We start from the raw sequence: 19,772 nt of genomic DNA on the forward strand, positions 1-19,772 counted from the left end.
AAGCCATTGGATGGAGGGAAACTGGTGGATGAGACACTCGGAAAAAGCTAAACAAAAATAATAAACATGAAATGCTAAAAGTTCCTTGCCTTGCTTTCAGGACACACCTTCCAGGGGCGCAGCTCTACTAGTCTCCAAGGAGGCCACAGTGCTCAGCATTTCCAGTTGTACCAGCAGCCTTACTAGGGCTTTCCCGCCACCCAGGGAGGTTGTGGCCAAAGACAGGAAGTTTTCAGCCAGTCCCAATTTCAGCAGAACATCTCATTCACAAAAACAAGGTAGAGGCTATATGCATCAAGCTACTGGCAAAGGCAGAGCAGCCCCATAATAATGACCATATCCACTAAGTGCCCTCCCACATCACCCCAGCAGGGGGAAGAATTCAGTACTTTGCCTGTGCATTGGAGGCAAAGTACTGAATTCAAACAAGTGGGTTACCCATAGTGTACCACAGATACTGCTTGGAGTTTCTCAGACAACCTTACAACATCGCCAATAAAAATGCTTACAAACGTAGACCATCTCCTGCTACTGCAGAGAGAATGCTAGATGGCTGCTTTTTGTTGGTCACATGTCTCCAAGAAAGGGGGGCTATCAAGGAGTTTCCTTGTCCTGGCTGAAACCAGGGAAACTATTCCATATACTTCATTGATAGTAAAAGGACAAGACAAAGAGACCAGTACAAGACCTAGGGCAAGCAAACAAATGTGTAATCGACATTTCAGGAAATTCATATCTGTGCGTATGGGAGACTGGGTCAGAATCAAACTGACTGCCACGTTGAGAGGTGGCGGGTGTCAGTGGTCAAAGCTGATCAGGGTGAAACCGACTTATAGGTGTGCAGCGAGGACGGAGAATGGAATTGGAGAGGGTGATGGTGGAGAGAGTAAGGCATGGTGAAGTGGTGTGTGAAGGATGCGAGTGTGAATAAAAGAAATAGTGGTGGATATTCCTTGTCAAATGAGACAGATATGTCAGTCAACTTCGAGGTTCAGAAGAAGTTATCGAAGGCCGAAATATCTGGAAGACTATACTCTACCATAAGAGGTCCAGAGAAGAGTTCTGATGAAGGAAGGGGAAAGTGTGGTATTGTGCCACTATGACGCTGTGGCAGGAGAGGGTTTGAGAATGGAGTGACGAGAGGAGAGGGAGAAGGACCGTTGGAAAGAAGGACCTAGAAAGAAGGGCTTTTTACCTGAATCTTGTTGTCCACACTTTATTTATAATAAATACTACTATATATCCTTCAGTCTCCGTGTACTGATGTACAACGGGACACTATAATTATGAAAAAATGCAAAGTTGCTTGTCTGCAATATTAGGGGATTTGCAGCATGTGAGCAATTGTAAAATGCTTAGTGGGACATTATGGAAAAGTACAAGGTGTGCTGTTAGTGGAGTATTAACTGTGGCAGATATGCAGTGCGTGAGTGTGTGTGCGCAGTGCAATCAGGTTACCTTCTTTGGAAGTGTTTCACTCCTGCTCAATACTCTGTATTTTACTAAAACGGACAGTGTCCTTGCTCCAACCTACCACATGTTCACCCTTGCCACTTTAATGAAAAGTTCACCTTGGATCAGAACTTGTATAAAGGACATTTGTAACAACTTTGATAGGTTGCCAGCTGTTTGATAGGTTGCCAGCTGTATAGGACTTAGGCTCTCACCGAATCGCAGTCTTTGTATTATGTATTTAGTGCTAATGCTTAGTTTGGTGTTTCTAATGCCTTTTGACAATGAGCGTCCTTAGCAAAAGTTGTCTTGATCCTTGTAAAGTTCAGTCCTGAATTCCTTGATGGGAACAAGCCGACATTACTCCCGCCCCTCACCCCCTTCAGAGTTCATGCTCCTAAAATTGTTGTGTCCCACGCACCCCCAAATATTGTGGGTACAATAGCTTGTCTTGTGGAGAATCTGCTAGATTGTGATATGTAATGTTAAATGTAGCTGATTTGTTGTGAAGGTAAACTGGCCTGAAAGTAGGGTCTAAAAAAGTAGTTACTTTCCAAATGCTCAGTTGACGAGTGCGAGATGGTTGTCAATTACTCAGCTGTGTCGGCTGAATTTTTGTTTCTCGTGATGGATGGGAAAACCAAACCGTGCCTTCGGCAGCTGCTTTGAGCCGTCTTGGTTCATAGCCTCCTTTCAATCCAGGTGGAATGGCTATGGCAGCTGCAAACATTTGGTCAGAAAAAAAGGGTGTTACCTTACCTAATGGCTTCGGGGTAGGCACCCTGGTCACTATACACTGGAATATCTGATTATAGATAGGGCCAATTTGGAATCTTTATGGTATCGAGCACCTCCCTGTATTTTCTTTTTTTTGTATATCTATTTAAGCCTGTTCTTGATTGTAATTTTTTTTTTGTCAACACTTATGTTGTGTGTTTTCTTTCATGTGAACATTGATGTGTGAGCTTCTTTGGTAAGCACTGTGATGAATACAAGGAAGAGAGCATGGAAATAATGCAATGACTATGCATTATAAGCTCCATCACTCCATGTTCTTCTCTCCTTCTCTCATTCAACACCGCCTTCCTGGGAGAATGGGTCTGCAACGTGGGAAGTCGTCGACTTTGGTATAGATGGGGCTTTGGCCTGACAAAAGTTGTGCCCATCCTTCATAATGTAATGAATCGGGCGAAGGATTACAGGGTTTGGAGTAATAGGGATTACCATACAAAACAGTGGCTTTTACCCCACACTATTGGGAAGCGTGCCAGCAGAGACAGATTAAGGGATGGATTCTATGACCATTCCTAGTCATCTAAATAACAGGAGGATAGTGGCAAATGATTGCTAGTGATTTTCCTTCGTTCCTCTCACCAGGTTATGCCAACCTACATTCATGGGCATAAAGAAAGTGACATGGGTGTTGAGCATGTCTGAGCATTAGCAGTATCATATTTTTAGACTGACACAGCAGGCAAAAAAAAGTTTTTTAAAAAATGTGTTTAATGCTTTCTTTGTTTTCTGATTCCTTGTGTACTTGTTGCAGGTAGCTTAGTCTCTCTGGCTGCTGGTCTCTTCTTTGGTTGCATCGCTGCTTATGGAGCTTTATGCGTCACTTATGATTCCAGAAACGTGAAGCCATCCTTTTGTAAGTACTTCTTCTATTTAAAAGGTTGGAACAGGGTATTACTGCAAACAGTTGACTAATTTGTTATTGTTGTCAATGCCAGAGGAGTGTGGGGTGGAGAACGAATAACTAAGGTGGTCTAGTGAAGGGTTTAGATGATCGCGTAAGACAGTATGATAAAGCACAAACATGCAGTTCCCTAAAAATAAATATGATTTTAAAATATTGCTCATAATTAAAAAATATATTAGCATATTTCTTTTAAAATACATCCTATGGAAAATAAGCTTTAAAATTAGCCTTAAAGTCCTGCTTTTCAAGGACTACGAGGCTTCCATTTTGTAAGCATAAACCGTTTCATGTGCGTCTTTTAATTCTCTGCTCTCGCAGCAGCAATCAAGCAGGAGTCCCCTACTGGGAGCTCAAGCTTGTTGGTGCCGGAGAGCAGATGATTCAATAAAAAACACCTCTTCCCAGTGCACTATGTAAACATGGCCACACTGACCCCCCCCTTCTCCTGTCAGGCCAGACACGTGGACATAGTTCTACGGCCAATTCAAGACTGGCTGCGTGAGCAACACTGTCCCCTTACCCTGCAGATGCCACGCAGACTCTGCTGTCTTCTCCACTCCTGCTGGTGCACAGGCCTCTTTCCTGTCTTCCCCTTGCTGGTGCGCCAAAGCTCTGTCCCCCCCCCCCCCCAAACCACCCCCTGAGGGCTGCCCCAGCCCCCTACCGATGCCCTGGCATCTGCGCAACTTCCCCTTGCCTTGGCTAATGCCTATTGCGGATGGTGTTATCTCGTCTGACTAAGTAGTAAGTGAAGGCAGGGGCTATGAGCTGGGAGGCTGCCCATTAATGAATATGATCCCTATACGTAGTGAAGTGTGCACAAGTTTGTTTGTTCTGTATAAGAGTCCTTTTTTTTTCTCCACAAAATCTGGTGGCCCTGTGACCCATGAGATGGTGAAAGGAGGGTGCTGTGGGCTGGGAGGCACGTTGTACATCAGGGATATGATCTATATACACATAGACACACAGCAAAACGTGTTTGATGTGCTCATTGACCCAGGTGGAAGTGAAGGGAGGGACTGCAAACTGGGAAGCACATTGCACATCAGGGATATAATTACAAAACTGAAGACAAAATGGTGACTGTGTGTGCTATACCCTAAAATTGTAAGTAGTTTAAATACAAAACAGAAGTAATGTTCAGAAGTTGTAAACAAGAAGTTTTTCTTTAATCGAGTGCTGCCAATACGTGTTACTAACTGGTCTTCTTCAGGGCTACAATCGCATACAACAAAACTAAATAATATCATTCATAAAACTCATACGTTTTCACACCAGACGATATTCCATGTTATACATTACCACCTTAATAGAAAAAGGAATCCATATGTCCCATTGCATCCATATTATTTTCAAACACAAGGATCAAATGCGATTCCCAGCTTGGTTTACAAAGGAAAGTGAGAAAAGCATACATCTAAAGGATCATATCAGTACCCATTGTTGATAACACATATAGTAATAACACTGTGCATTGGAAATGCCATTTACAATGCTCAAATGCACAAAAGGCAGAAAAGCACCCTACCAACACCAAGTACATGCGTCCACCACCAAAACAATGCCCATTGTCAATACCGTTGATGTGGAGTAACTGACATGTGCTAATTGTTGATCATGAGTGTCCTACTTATTGCTTGAATTCTATAATAATCTCAGTTCCTAGAAGAATAAATGAATATTTTGTGTCCTACCCTCGTGTGGTCCAAAATGGATGTTCTAAATTATATACAAAGGGTTAAATACCTTGCTAATCTCGTACCAACTTCTCACTTATGTAGGATCGGCCTTAAAGGTAGCTCCACTGCGGAGTATTTCCAAAAAGCGTCTAGCTGTTGCAATGCGTCTAGGAAGGAGTAAAAGAAAACTCTAGTATCCTCAAATTCTTGCGAGCGTCGGTATCGCCCACCTCAAAACAACACGCATGTGGGACTAATGTTCTTATCTTCCTAAGTAATCTTTTTTTTAATTTGATTTATTTACATTTATATACAAAATGCAGCACACGGAAAATACATATAGTACATCGGTAAACAGTAGATGTATAAAGCATTATCAGAAAACAACCCTCTAAACAAAAAGATATATATATTTTCACTTAAAAGAAATCATTACATTTTCCCCAGATTTTGTCATACAAGGTCAGTTTGCTTTTCAATTTATAAATCATTTTTTCAATCTTTGAAAGTTTGTGCATCTCCTCAACCCATTCGTCAAGTGAAGGAGCGATCCTACTTTTCCATCCTCGAAGAACCAGGTGTTTGTCCACAATGGCACCCCTAAAAAGCCATTTTTTATGTGCAGAACTGAGATCAGTTAACCCAGAGTCATCTCCCAGTATCACTGTTTTGAAAACCAAAATTAGACTCCCTCCCGTGATCTTTTTTTTTAACCATTTTTATTTTTGGTAGAAGCATAGTCAATTACAACATATAATCATAAAAAATCAAATTTTCATTTAGGGTTAATGTCACCCGATGTTGTGTAAATTGCCTCCAATTTTTTAACTATAAATTATTATTTTACTTTCAACAAATGTTCAAGAGTATAGCTTTTGACAAGAGTCTGCGTCATAACTTCGTAGTCTGCTGCTATACAACAGAAATTTTCAGTTTTATCGATTCATTCTTCATTTTATTTCCTCACCCCCTACCCAGGTCCTTTATCTCTAGGTTCCAGAGTCTTTTGACCTTTCCGTTAATCCGTCCCCATAAGAGGATTCCACTTCTTTTTTGTTCCTTGCTGTCAGGGGGTATAACCGTTTTGGGAATCTGAGGTTTGAAGAAACAAAATGTGTTAGCAAACAGTATTTAATTCATAACTCCCAGGATATACGTTTTGACTCAGTTCAGTGAGTATGCAGGAAGTCCACAGTCTTATTGGAAAAACTGACTTGTAGTCTCCAAGTCACTAGGCTCAAGTTTAGGAGCGAAGCATATTCCTCTGATTTTTATCAGAATTGTACATGTTCAATCATGATTTCAAGTACTAGGTTGATTTCCAAACTGACTGCAGACACAATGTGCCACAGATTGTTTTTCCCCTGTAAGGTCTTCAAATAGAACCATTTGGCAAGTGTCTATATGTTCTAGTTATGAACCAGTTTTGCTTTCGAAGGTTGCCACTTCTTCTGAGAAGTCCGACGTTGTCAGGCCTCTGAAGCAATGGGAAGGAAAAAAGCTGAAACGTAAGGTTCATCTGATAACATTAAGCATTAACAAGCTGGACAGATAATAATGTGGCTGTGGCTTAAAAAAAGTCATTCTTGGAGTGGAAAGAGTACTTTTCTGTCCCACCATAGCATTCCTTGTTCTTTTTTCTCGTTGTGCTGATTCTTTCTCTCTTTCTTCGCTCTGGGTTGTTAGGTGATCGATATATTTCTGAGGTTGTGTGGTTTATAGAAATGGGCTTCCCTGTCTCCGACCAAGTCTCTAAACGGGGACCATATGGATAAATGTCTCTGGTAAGTCTCTGTTCTTATGGCAGTTACCTTCTCCATTGCCATTACTCCCCATATTTTCACCCACCACCATGGCGTCGTTGGGCCCTCTGGCGTTTTCCACCTTTGTGCCAATGTCATTCGTGCCGCAGATAGTAAGTGTGTTATTAGAGTGGATATATGCCCTGATGCCGCATATATACCCTCTGCCTCTGCTCCCAACAGGATCACTTTAGGTGATAGTGGTAGTTCTCTGCCAGTAATGTCTTTGATGTGTCCCAGTATCTCCTTCCAATAGGTAATCGCCTTGGGGCATGTCCACCACATGTGGAACAGGTCTCCTCTCCCTCCACATTGTCTCCAACAGTTTGGGGGATATTCTGAGTTTATTTTGTGTAGTCTGTGGGGGGACATGTACCATCTGTAGCATAATTTATATGCAGGTTCTTTAATTGCTGTACATTTGGAGGATCTATGAGCTCTCATCCATATCTGGTCCCACTCTCTTTCCGTTATTGGCTCTCCTATATCTTTTTCCCAATTCTCTTTATATCTTCGGTTGTCCGTTGGTTGTGCTCCATCGAGTAGCCTGTAAATTCTAGATATCCCTCTCTCTGGTTTCCCCTCTTGCATTGTTAGTTCCAAGCCTGTTAGTGTTCTTGTACCCGCTCTTTTCACTGATGGGTGCGAGATCCAGTGTCGTATTTGCATGTATCTGAACCTTTAATTTTCCCCCAGATCGAATTTCTTTTTGCATTCTAAGAAAGGGATTGGGTCACCGTTTTGGTACATGTCCTGCATTGTTAGGGTGTCTGCGCCTTTCCACCCTACCCAGAAATTCTTCTTCAAGCCTGGGGTGAAATCGATGTTATGTGCTATTGGGGATAATGGGCCCAACCCTCGTTTGATCTTTTTCATTTGCATGGCTCTGTCCCAGTTACTCAGGGCTGTTTTAGTAGCTCCTAGTAGTTTTCCTTCTGTTTCGCGGGCCTTGGGGTTCAGTGCTAGAGCGCTGTTATCGGGATCTGTGTGGATGCTTGTTCTATGGCTCTACATCCTTTGGTGTCGGCTGGGTTAGCCCACTGTAGTATGGGGGCCAAGTGCGCTGCCATGATGTATCTGCCCAAGTCTGGAACTCCCAGGCCTCCCAGGAGCGGAGGACGGGTCAGTATACGTCTCTGTATTCTGGGTCTATTTTTTGCCCATATGAATCTAAATACTGCGTTTTGAAGTTCTTTGATCATCTGTGGCGGGATCTCCGCGGGTATTGAACTGGTCACATATATTAGGCTGGGGAGAAGGGTCATCTTTACCGCTGCTATTCTGGCAAACCACGACAGTTCCTAGTTATCCCATCTCAGTAGGTCCGCTTGTAGTTGTTTCCAAAGAGGGGGGAAGTTTGATTTATATAAGTCCTCAAATTTCTTTGCCAGGTGAACTCTCAGGTATTCTAGAGTGTTTTCCTCCCATCTCAGGGGGAAACTGCTTCATGCCGTTTATATTATTTGCGTCCTCCGTTATGTTTAATGCCTTTGATTTATTGTAGTTGATTGTGAATCCGGATATGGTGGCAAATTCGACCAGTGTTTCAACGGCTCTCGGTAGTGTGTTCTTAGTGTCTCCCATATAGAGCATCACATCGTCAGCGTATAATGCTATTTTCTGCGGGGTCTCCTTGATTTGCACTCCTTTTATAGCGGGGTCTCCTATGTACCGTGCTGCTAATGGCTCCATAGCCATTGCAAATATTAGTGGGGATAGGGGCAGCCCTGGTGTGTACCCCTCCGTATCTCCACTTGTTTTGAGTCGCGGGTGTTTATCCGGAATGATGTTGATGGGCGATTAAAGTTTGCCAGGATCATCCTGCTGAATTGTGTCCCGCATCCGAATTTTTCCAGGATCATCCGAAGGTATTCCCAGTCCAAGCTGTCGAAAGCGCGTGAAGCGTCTAGGGCCGCTATTGCAAATTTCTGATTTGTGCGTCTCCCCCATTCAATTTCATTTATGGCTCTTCTAACGTTATCTTGGGTGTGACGTCCCCTAACAAAACCTGCATGATCTTTGTGGATGATATCTGGGAGGATCAGCGGTAGTCTATTCGCTAGTATCTTTGTGAATAGTTTTGCATCTGTGTTTAGGCGTGCTATCGGGCGGTAACTTGAACATTCGGCGGGATCCTTGTTTGGTTTCAGCACAAGGATTGTTGATGATCTTGCCATATCTGGGGAGATCGATCCAGTCTCTCTGATTGTGTTAAAAAGTCGGGTGAGGGGGCCTAGTAGTTGTGTTCGGAATGTTTTGTAGTACGCATTTCCGAAGCCATCTGGGCCTGGGGTCTTGTTCCTTGGTAATGAAGAGATAGCTTCGTTGATTTCTTGGGCTGTGAATGGCCTCACCAGGATTTCTGTGTCCTTGTCCGAGATTTGGGGTAGATGGGTAGCCAGTAGATAAGATTTTTGGTCTGTCGCATTTAGGTTTGCTCCCTGTAGTAGTTCTTCATGAAACCGGACCATTATTTCCAGTTTCTCTTCTTCTTTTGTGATCATGTCCCCTTTTTTATTTCTTAGGGCGGCTATATAGTTACGGGATTTCTGTTTGTTTAGTTTGGCCGACTTGTGGTTTTTCTCTGCCTCCTTTAGGGCTAGTTCCATCCTCCGGGTTAGTAACGCCCGTTCCCTACAGTATATTGCTGCCTGTGCCATGAATTCTCCTCGGATTACAGCTTTCCCCGCATCCCAGACTGTTTTCCAGTCAACCTCGCCGTTATCGTTCTCTTCAAAATAGTTATTTATAGTTTCCTCCATGTGTGCCCTAAGCGCTAGATCGCGCAGGATCAGGTCGTTGAGTCTCCACGGCGGGCGTTGTTTGTTTTCCCCTCCGTCTATTTCCAGGATAACCAGTACTGGGGCGTGGTCCGAAATGTATTGTGTTCCTATTTCCACCTTAGTCACTTGGGGATTAGAGTTGCTGAGACCAGGATCATGTCTATTCTGGAGTATCCTCTGTGTACTGCAGAATAGTGAGTGTATTCTCTCGTGTCTCCTTGGAAGAAGCGCCAGGTCTCGATTACTTCTAGCTCTCTGAGGAGCTTTCCTAACGCCTGTCTGTTTCTCTGGTCGGCTACTGTAGGGGGCTGGGTTTTATCGAGGCTAGGGTCCATTATGCAGTTGAAGTCCCCTCCTATGATCGTTTGGCCTTCGCACCAACTCCCTATTTTCAGTAAGAGATCTGTGATGTATCGGTCTTGTTTGTCGTTAGGGGCGTATATCGCCAGGATCGTGTAGGTCTTCCCTTTGATAGTTCCCTTGATTCCCAGGTATCTCCCTTCAGTATCACTAATTATCTGTTTGCGAAAATTCAGTTCCTTGGCCAACAGTATTGCAACCCCTTTTGTTTTCGAGCCGCTGGAGGTGAAGTATTGTTGTGGGAATGCCTTGTTACGCATTCTTTTTTCATCCGTTTTCAGGAGGTGGGTCTCTTGCAGGATAGCTACCTTTGCAGGCAACTTCTCGAGCCTGTTGAGAATCGCTCGTCGCTTCCCGGGGGAGTTCAGCCCTTGTACATTTAGCGAGACGATCAGTGTCTCTGCCATTTTTGTACGGGATATGTTTCTTGCTTCTGTCTCTTAGTGTTTAGTTTTGGGTTAGTTGGAAGTGGCCCGCCTGCCGTGGTCAGGTGCTTCCTCAGTGTTTCCTCCAGTCGCTTCTTTATTTAGTGTCTTCTTCAGGGTGTTTCGTTCGTGATATTTGAAGGGGCCTGTCACTTTCTTTTCTCTTGTTATGTCTTCTTTTCCTTTCTGATGGCCATTCCCATTGGTTGTTTTGGCTGCTGGGTGTGCTATTTTGTGGGCTAGTTCTGGTTTGGCTTTGTTCTTCCTCAATTTGTAGTAATGCCAGGCCTTCCTCGCATGTACTGATCCTTCTTTGTTTCCCTTTCCAGGGGAAGGCTAGTCCAAAGGGGAATGTCCATCTCTATGCGATTTGTTCAGATTGTAGTGCTTTTGTGATTGGTTTATAAGCTTCCTCTTATGTAGGGTACTCGACGCTAGGTCTTGGTACAGTTGGATTCGCCCTCCATTGATTGTTAGTTCTTTGTGGGTACGTGCGGCTCTCAAGATGTCCTCTTTCAGGCTATAAGAGGTCATGGCGATAAGAACATCTCTAGGTCTCACTCCTGGTTCATTCCTTTTGGGGCCCACTCGGTGGATTCTGTTAAATTCAAATCTCTCTGGGGGCAGTGGGGTGTCGTTCAGGATGCTGCTGAAGCAGTGTTGCATGGTGTCCCGTAGGTCTTTATCCTGGATCGTTTCTGGGAGGCCCTTGACCCGGATATTGGATCTTCGTGAGCGATTTTCCAAATCTTCGGTTTGGATCTCTAGGTTATTTGTAGCCCTGGCATCTTGGTCTAGCAGGCCATTGTATTGCTTCCTCTGTCATATGTAAGAGTCCATTTTCGAGTGTGTCCACTCTGCCTCCAAGTTCGTCTATCTCTTGTCGTACCTCTTTCAAGGACGTCTTCAGCTCTTCTTTCATTTTTTCTAGTTGATTCTGGAGCGTGTTTGTTATCCTGGATTCCATGCCCCTAAGGCAGTCAAGCAGTTCTTCCTTATTTATAGACATGTCAGAATTGTTAGGCGTCGTTGATTCTCCCTGTTCCTGAGGTTCTTGAGGGGCACTTTGTTGCGTTGTGTTCCAGCAGCTTTCTAGCAAGCGAGTTTGGTTTTTCGCTGGTGTTTTGGTTCTTGCATGGGGAGTTTTCCCTTTAATCCCGGGCATCGGATTCACTTCTCGTTGAGACTCCGTGTGGGTCTCCTGACACTTGTTTTCGTGGGTCTCCGCTAGGGGATGGCTCTGTCCGAGTCGCGTATGGTTCGCCTTCACATGGGTCGGTCCCCTGCCATGGGCCGAGGACAATGTTGATTGCTTTTGGGAGGCAGGCCCTCATTTAGGTTAAGCTTATTGCAAGGGTAAGTTGTCTTGTGGCCTTCTAGCACCCCAAAGCAAACAGTGTTGGTGGAGAAGCTATGGTCTCCTCTCTCGTCGGGACCTCTCGTGGTCCAAGCACGATTGTCCCCAGTCTTCAGGGTTAATCACAGGTTTATCTGGAGATGTGTGATCATGTAGGACGGGGACAGTTTATTTTCGGGCCAGGGGTGTTGGAGGTGCGGCAGTTGTTGGTGCTGTGGGCCAGAATTGCTCCTGTAATCCGCGTGTTCCACCCACATGCAGGCCTAAATTATAGCCGAGTGCAGGCCCAAGTATGTAAAGTTATAAGCCCCTCGTGATATCAGTTGCTGTTGGGCTGTTCCACCAGTGTTCCTCAACCAACGTCAATAGATGTGGTTTCAAGTTGTCGACAGTTTTCTGGCCCTCTCCTGGATGGACTGTATCCTCCCACGTATTACGAGAATGTGAGAGAAGATGTCGCTATTCGTGCGGGCTTTCTCCCTGTGGCGCTGGTTCCTACCTTTATAATGTTGGTGGACCGCGTTCCGCTCCCAGTGCAGCCGCAGCTCGGTGTGCGCCCTCTGCGACTTTCCTCCACCTCGTTTGCGGGGCTGTGGGTGGATGTCGCTTCCACGGAACCCCGCCGCACTGCGGGAGGGCAGAGGAGGGAGTGTGGGGGTCCCCTGGCGCGCTCCCGCGTTGGCCCGAGGTGGCAGTAGGCCCGGCTGGTGGTGTGGGCCCGAGTCCCTTGCTGTTCGGATCCCAAAAGGGTGGGGCGGGGCAAGGAGCCGAACACTCCTCCGCGCCGGCCCGGATCCCAAAGAGGGGGCCTCACCTGGATTGGAGGCAAATCCGAGGGGCCGTTGCCTCCCGGACCTCTCCCGTTGTCTTTTGCCTGGAAGGGCCCGGGCGCGCTCCCGCGACGGCCCGGGCCGGTGACAGTCTTCACAGGGCGGAGAGCGCGAAGGACAGGCGCTGCTCCTGCCCGCTGGAGGGCTGCACTGGATCCCCCCTCAGCGTATCCGGAGCAGTGTGTGGTCGGCGGAGGCCCCCAATCAGCCCGCGCCACAAGAGCGGCCCCAGCGGGACGCTGAACTCCTCCCTCTGCGAGCCGGCGAAAAGCCTCGGAGCGGGCCTCTTCGTCGATGCAGGTGGACCGCCCACGGGGGGTGGGGAGGCCTCGCAGTATGGCGTATCTCAGGCCCGGAGGGCCCTAGGGTCTTCACCAAAGGACCAGTATGTGCTCCACGGGTTCGGACACCCGAATCTTGCGGTCAGCTGGGGTCTGGCGGACAATCTCGGGGTGATTCTACTGTTTTCCCGGGCTTGGGCCGACAGTAGGGTATTGTATACGTCCCTGTAAGGTGAAAGAGGTCCCCCGGAATGAGCAGTTGGTTGAGGCGGTGTGGAGCGGTGGGTCACCCCACTTGCCTGTTGTTCCCCAGAGAGGGGGGGGGGGGCCCAGAGGATCAGCTAGGTGGTAAGGGGGTCCAGTGAGCGTGTTCCTGACCAAAAGATAGGGAGGTTGCTGTCACCACCACAACCCATGGGGACCTGGCCCGTAGGGTACCCGGCCTGCAGCAGGGGAGCCAGGGGCGGAATCCAAATCCCCCTGCACGCAGGTAGGGGCACCCACTGTAGTTCACCGAGAGGGCAGGTGTTGCGCCCTTAACTTTGCCCTCATGTAAATCAGGAGTTCATGTGCAAGTTGTTGTATTTGCCGAGGGGCGAGGACGCAAGCCCCTCCACCCAGTGGTATCAGCTATAAAAGAGTTGGGGTGCATATGAGAGGGGAGGCCACGATGATGTTTCCAGAGGCCCGGGCCCCTCTGGGCTCAATGCAAGGGACTGGCGCAGTTCGATCCACGTGGCGCTAAAGTGTTGGGTACGGGGGAATGGAGCCCTGTGCTATTGTCTCGCCACGAGGCCGGGGGCTACTGGCAAGCTGTCTGTGGATCCCTGCAGGGTATGAAGCAGCGGTGTCCTTCCTCGGGGGTGCGCATGGGGCCCTCCACCTCCACGTACCTTATGGCCAGAAGGATCTGGCTGACAAGTGTGCGTTGTTGGGGGAGCGCGGCACCTGGTGCTAGCTGGTGTGCCGCCGCTCCACCCCGTGTGTTGCAGTCTCCCTGACGGTGGGGGGGGGGCCCGCAACCGGATCGCCTCCTCGATGTAGCGCTGTCCCCAGGGAGGGAGGGCCGGGCAGGGCCAATGTAGGGGGAACCGCCTCCCTGTATCCGCACTGGTCCACGCCCACGGACCGGGACACGTCCCGGCCGCACAGTTCCAACGGCCGCGTCTCCCCGCGGTCGCGGTGCTCAGCCTCAGTGCGCGCATAGCCCGCCCCCAATCCTCGCCTCCATTCAGCGCCGCGGAGGCGCGTCCTCCCTCGGCGGCCTCAGCAAGGGTGGCATGGAGTCTAGGGCGTTGCGTGTGGTTTTTCCGCCTTTCCTCCGGCCCAGGGTTTTGGCGCGTACGTGCGCTGCCAGTGGGGGATGGGAACAGCGGCACCCAATTACAGGGTCTCAGGCACCGTTTTTCATCGGGATTTGCCCCAGGTGGTCCCTGGGTCGGCAGCTCAGGAATCGTGAACGCTGGGGTCCGAGCTATGATCGCAGATGTGCCAGATCAGGATCTTGCGATCTGCTTGCCACGGAGCTCGAGCTTCAGGTGGCCATCTTGTTCGGCGCTCAACAGCGCCGCCCCCCCTCCCGTGATCTTAACACAGACATCACACACCTCAGTCCAAAAACCGCAGACCCGTATACAACTCCATAACATGTGTTCCAAAGAGCCAATGTCCTGCACACATCCCCAACATTAATCACTGTTTGCCAGTCCTCAATCCATTTATACATTCTTCTTGCCCGACCACCCTCCCCCTCTTTAGGTTTAGCAAGAAAGATATCCAAATCCAGAGTATTCGACTAATCAACATCACCTACTGACCTCTTCAGACGCCTAAAAGCAGAATCCGACAAGCTCCCAAAGTCCCACCTTTCTCTCATCTCATTCGCTTTCAGCCAACGGCCATCCTTACCGAGATGACCAATCCGTTTAATGCCGCTAAGGTACCAATCAGGTTTTGGTAATGTCTCTGATCTTAGGGTTCAGCCAAATTGAAGCCCGTTGACATTTAAGAGCATCCTTGCCCAAAAGCACCAACAACTCACTCCAAGCAGTGCTTAAAAATGCTGTCACAATTGATCACTACCGGGATCTTTCGTATTTGTAGTTAGAAAAAAAGCCTCCGGAACAAGCGGACCAAAGGCATTCGATTCTGCAACCGCCCAGAGGTCCGGAACTTCACTCAAAAAAGGAATGAATGATTGTGATGAAAAGGCCAAATGATATGCTTTAAATTCTGAACTCCCAGCCCTCCATGATCAACCGCGAGCTGTAATTTCCAAGTCTTAAGCCTCAGCTGTTTCCTGTCCCATATAAATTCTTGCATCATACGGTCCAGATCTTTCCAGTGATGATTTTTAATTTTCAAAGGTAGCATACTGGTTATATAATTAACTTTGGGAGTCAAGTTCATTTTAAGGGCGTTTACCTTGCCCCAAAGCGACAGATTAAGAAGTGACCACCTTTTGCAATCTTTACTGATAGCGCACATGTTGTCCTCAACTATACTAGAAACAGAGGACGTAAACCAAACGCCTAATCTCACATCACACCATTCAAATCCCAATCCTGTGACTAGAGTTTTATCACATCCATGAGTAAGAGGCAAGACCTCTGATTTTAGCCAATTAACTTTATAACCAGATGGTTTGTGAAAACTAGACAGAATCTGCATCAGGCATGGGAGCGATTAACGTAAGTTTCGGAGAACTAACAAAAGATCATCAACATAATACCAGGTTTTCTGCGTAATTCCCCAGCAGCTCACTCCAAACAATCAGGATCATTTTTGAGAGAAATAGCCAGTGGTTCAATCGCTAACATAAAAAAAGTGGAGAGAACGGACATCCCTGTCGAGTGCCCCGCTCCAGACCAAAGGGTTCTGACTTGACTCCATTCGTTTTTACATCCGCCGTTAGGTTGGTGTACAGCAGCTCAACCCATGAGATTAACTCATTACCAAGATTCATCTCCCGCAAAAACTGTGTATAGATAATCCCAGTTCACTATCGATCTAACGCATTTTCAGCATCAAGGGAAAAGACAGCTGCATCACAGTTAACATTATTCGCTTTTTCCATAGTATGTAATAGCTTCCGAATATTGCTAGATGTTCGTCTGTTTTTCATAAAGCCAGATTGTTCCTCACCAATCAATTTACTAAGGAACTTTTCTAATCTTAAAGCCAAATTCTTAGCTAGAATTTTGTTATCAGTATTGATGAAGCTGGTAGGGCAATAATTTGATGGATGATTGCTGTCCTTTCCCTTTTTCAAGAAAACTGAGATAGAAGCATGACATGTACTCATAGGTAGTGCCTTATCCATTTTACTAGCAAGAAACCTATCTTTCAAAAGTTCTAGGGCCGAATTTGGAAGGATTTTATAAAATTCACACGGAAGCCCATCTGGACCAGAGATTTACCAAGATTCAGTTTGGAAATTGCAGTTTTCAACTCGTCAATCGTCGGCTCTGCATCAAGAAGCATATTTTCAGCGTCTGAAATCTTAGGGAGCATAAGATTCCCGAAGAAGTACCTCCCTTTTCCTGTAACGCCTGCCTCATTGCGATTATAAATCCATGTAAAATTTCCGGAAAACCAAATTTATCTGCTTTGGATCAAATGTAATCCTACCTTCTGAATCAATGATAGAAGTGATAGCAGTTTCAGAATGTTTTTTTCAATCTGTATGCGAGCCATCTATTGCATTTTTCAGCCCTTTCGTAATATGCACACCGAGAGTAGAACAAACTACTTTCTGCCTTCAGCAACAAGATATCATCCATTTCTCTTTTAAGTTTCTTTAAATTCATCATTTTTGTAGAATTAGACAGATCAAGCATCAAGTCCCTAGATAGTTCATTAATTTTCTCATCAAGTTCCTGTCTGACTTTTTCTTCCTTTTTCCGTTTACTACTTTACAATCCCAGACAAATCCCACACATACAACATTTGAAAACCTCCCATGTGTTGCTTAAACTGATCTCACATGTAAGATTCTCCTCCACAAAAAATTTTGCTTCAGAAACTATTCTGTCTAATATTTCATCGATCAAAATCAAAGTATTCAGTTTCTATGAGAAAGATCTGCAACATTGACATTTTTATTTTAGGTGCATTGTTACTGGAGCGTGATCGCGCACCATAATATTCCCAATTTCACAAGAAACAAAGCTTTCCGTCACAGCTCAGCCGGTCAAAAGCATGTCTAGTTTCGAGAACACACTGTGTGCTCCTGAGAAAAAAACTATACTCGCGCTTGTAGGGGTGTACAAGATGCCAATTATCTTTTGTTGTGTTCAACTAAAAGTGACATAAGTGCTTGATGATGTGAATCACTCCGACCCACCCTTCTAGAATGGTTTCTATCAAGTATAGGATCAACATCAGTATTGAAATCACCCCCAAGAAGGATGTTAGGCAAGTTCAAGTCCTAAAGAGTGAGCCACCATTCTAAAAAATGAGCCATTGTCCACTCTGGGTGCATACACATTGAAAAGAGTCATTTGCTCCCCCTGAATCTCAATTAACAAAGCAATCATTCTTCCCTCTTTGTCAGCACATTCTTTCAAAACTTTAATAGGCAACTTTTTACGAACTACAATAACCACTCCCCTGGATCTTGAAGAGAAAGAAGAGCCAAAGGCGAAGCCGGCCCAGTCTTTCTCCAACTATGAGATCTCATCAGCTAATATATGCGGTTCTTGTAGAAAGCAAATATCAGCCCTCATATTATCTAGAATTGTAAACACTTTCTTTTTTTTAAGGGAGTTGTTAATTCCATTTATATTCCAAGACACCACACATTAATCCTCATTAACCTTACTAATTGGCCTTCTGGCCGTCATTTCACATTCACCAGAGAAAATTGAAACCAAAAGGAAAAAATTAAAATATAAAAAACACCCTCTAAAAGAACAGTCAAAAGTGTGAAGTCTATTAAACCCAGACAAACTGGACAAAACATTAAAAGGGACAAACTCTAGGACCTCTCCCAAGTCCCACACAACCTCAAAAAGTAAAACTATACAATAATAAATGTTAAAGTAAAATGAAGGAACCCAAATACCACCCCTTTTATCTTGAAACCAACGCTATCATTTTAAATGAACAATATTGAAACAAGCTTCTGAGTAAGAGAAACATCAACCCAAATCATAAAGGAGTGCATTAAGGTCCCTAGAAGTCAATAGGCCCCCTAATGAAAACCACCACGAAACTAGTCTCCCCCTTATTCCCTGAAATAAGCGATAGATGGAAGCCTTTTAACATCTAAAATAGCCATAAAAGCTCAAATTGGATTAAATTACTCGCATGCATGAAAAGCAGCTTTAATCCTGAGTGAACTTCAATTGCAGTCCCAAAGTATCAAGGATAAAGAAAGGGCTTACATCATTACAAGCCTTTAATATTTTATATGCATACATAAAATCAAATTTCGTAACCCTCTGGACCAAAAGAAGTCTCTATCGATGTACTAAGCCTCCAATATTAGATATATCAAAATCTAAAGAAAGCCAAAATTAAAACAATAGCTCCCAGATTCAAGGAGTAGCCCAACTTCCATGGATTCTGCATTTGACAATTTTGAAACCTATTACATTGTGTTTTAAGACATATTATAATAAACAGATGTTCCGCCTCATCAAAATGGACAGCAATAATCTGAAGGTCACTGTAATATAAGACTGCTTGATATGCAAAATGGGAAGTGAGCTAGAGGGGAGGTTAAAGGTTCAAATTAAAATGTGCTTAATCTCATTTAGAACCTCTAAGCAAACAATATTGGCCAATCCTATAACTAAATATTTCGACCCTGGAAGTAAGATGTTATAGAAGGGAATATGCAATAAAACACCCGAAGCAACATAAGTAGAGAGGCTCAATGGTGAAAAAACAGTCAGACTGCAATGAAAAACTGACTTTCAGGATCCTATGCTCCTCCTCATGCCCCACGTGTCCACAGTATCTATTTGTGAGGGATCTTTAAATGAAAATATGTTTCAATCCAAAAAGCGGCAAAGTCCGAAGGGCATGCTTTGTTCGGCATGCAGTGATGCAAAGGATTCAGCCAGATCGTAATATAGCTGTAGGAGTAAGGAAGCCAAATGCAGCAAAATAAAAGCGGAAACTCACACGTGCATGGTTTCGGTGAAAACAAACACGGCCCATCGTTAAATCCACATTCGCAGACACAATCTGGACTTGTTCCGAAGTACCTCAGGCCATCGTTCTGCTCCTGGTACGAATATTAATCCGGAATCCATGCAATGCCAGTTCTGGGTCAGCTGACCAACACGCCGCGGGTCCTTTACTCAAAAAGGGACTCTGGCATCGCACAAGTGAATGAAACAATATGTGATTGTAGATACTTCGCGCAACCTTTCCACAAGGCAAAATTCTAAACACATATTTATCACGGCCCAGCTGTTTTCAAAACAGAAAGATGGAACCGCTGATCTTAATGATGACGGATGGAACACTCGAATGGATGGCGGGAGCCCAGCGCTTCAGCAAAAAGGTTCCATTGTGTTTAATTGAATGCAGCAAACCTTAACTGAATGATTTCAACGGCGCCATTTGCAACATGTAATAAATATGAACAAAAAATACAATAAAAATATGTACAATGATAAAAACCCATAACCGAGCAGGGGGGGGCCACATGGGAACCTAAGAGACATCACAAACTGAGAGGCATAGTTACTGCCAAATCTTTTATGTTGTTCCAACTAGCACAAGGCTTGTGCAGGATTAGAAGTGCTCTTCTCACCATCAGGCATCACTATAGTTAAAATATCACTTTTGTTCCGAAAGGCTTTCAAGTTAAGCTGTTTGGCCATGTCTTTAGCTCCCTTACAGGATTTCCTCAGAAGCAGAATTTCTTTGGGGTAATCCGGGTAAATAAAAACAGGTTTACCGTTTGAAGGAGGCATTTCCTTTCAGTCTAGCTGTACTCACCAGACTTTCCTTTGATTTTTGATTCAAAAAGGTCACTAAAATGTGTCTTGCCTTGGCTCCCAAATTTGTACCAATTCTGTAGGCGTTGTCAATGTCACCCAAGGAAATGGAGCCACAGTTGAAACTTTCCTTGAACACTTGAATAAT

General features: G+C 45.3%; 1 protein-coding gene across 1 annotated transcript in view; it reads left to right on the forward strand.

The window, feature by feature from the left end:
* Nucleotides 1-19,772, forward strand: part of TMEM14A (transmembrane protein 14A) — a 322,096-nt gene that overhangs the window by 138,538 nt on the left and 163,786 nt on the right. Inside the window, exon 3 of the mRNA XM_069606104.1 lies at nt 2,999-3,100. Within this exon, the coding sequence (XP_069462205.1) occupies nt 2,999-3,100 (102 nt within the window). The remainder of the gene's footprint in view (nt 1-2,998; nt 3,101-19,772) is intronic.

The sequence above is a fragment of the Ambystoma mexicanum genome, chromosome 4p (genome assembly GCF_040938575.1).
Source record: "Ambystoma mexicanum isolate Mex_15411 chromosome 4p, UKY_AmexF1_1, whole genome shotgun sequence".
NCBI classification, from domain to species: Eukaryota; Metazoa; Chordata; class Amphibia; order Caudata; family Ambystomatidae; genus Ambystoma; species Ambystoma mexicanum.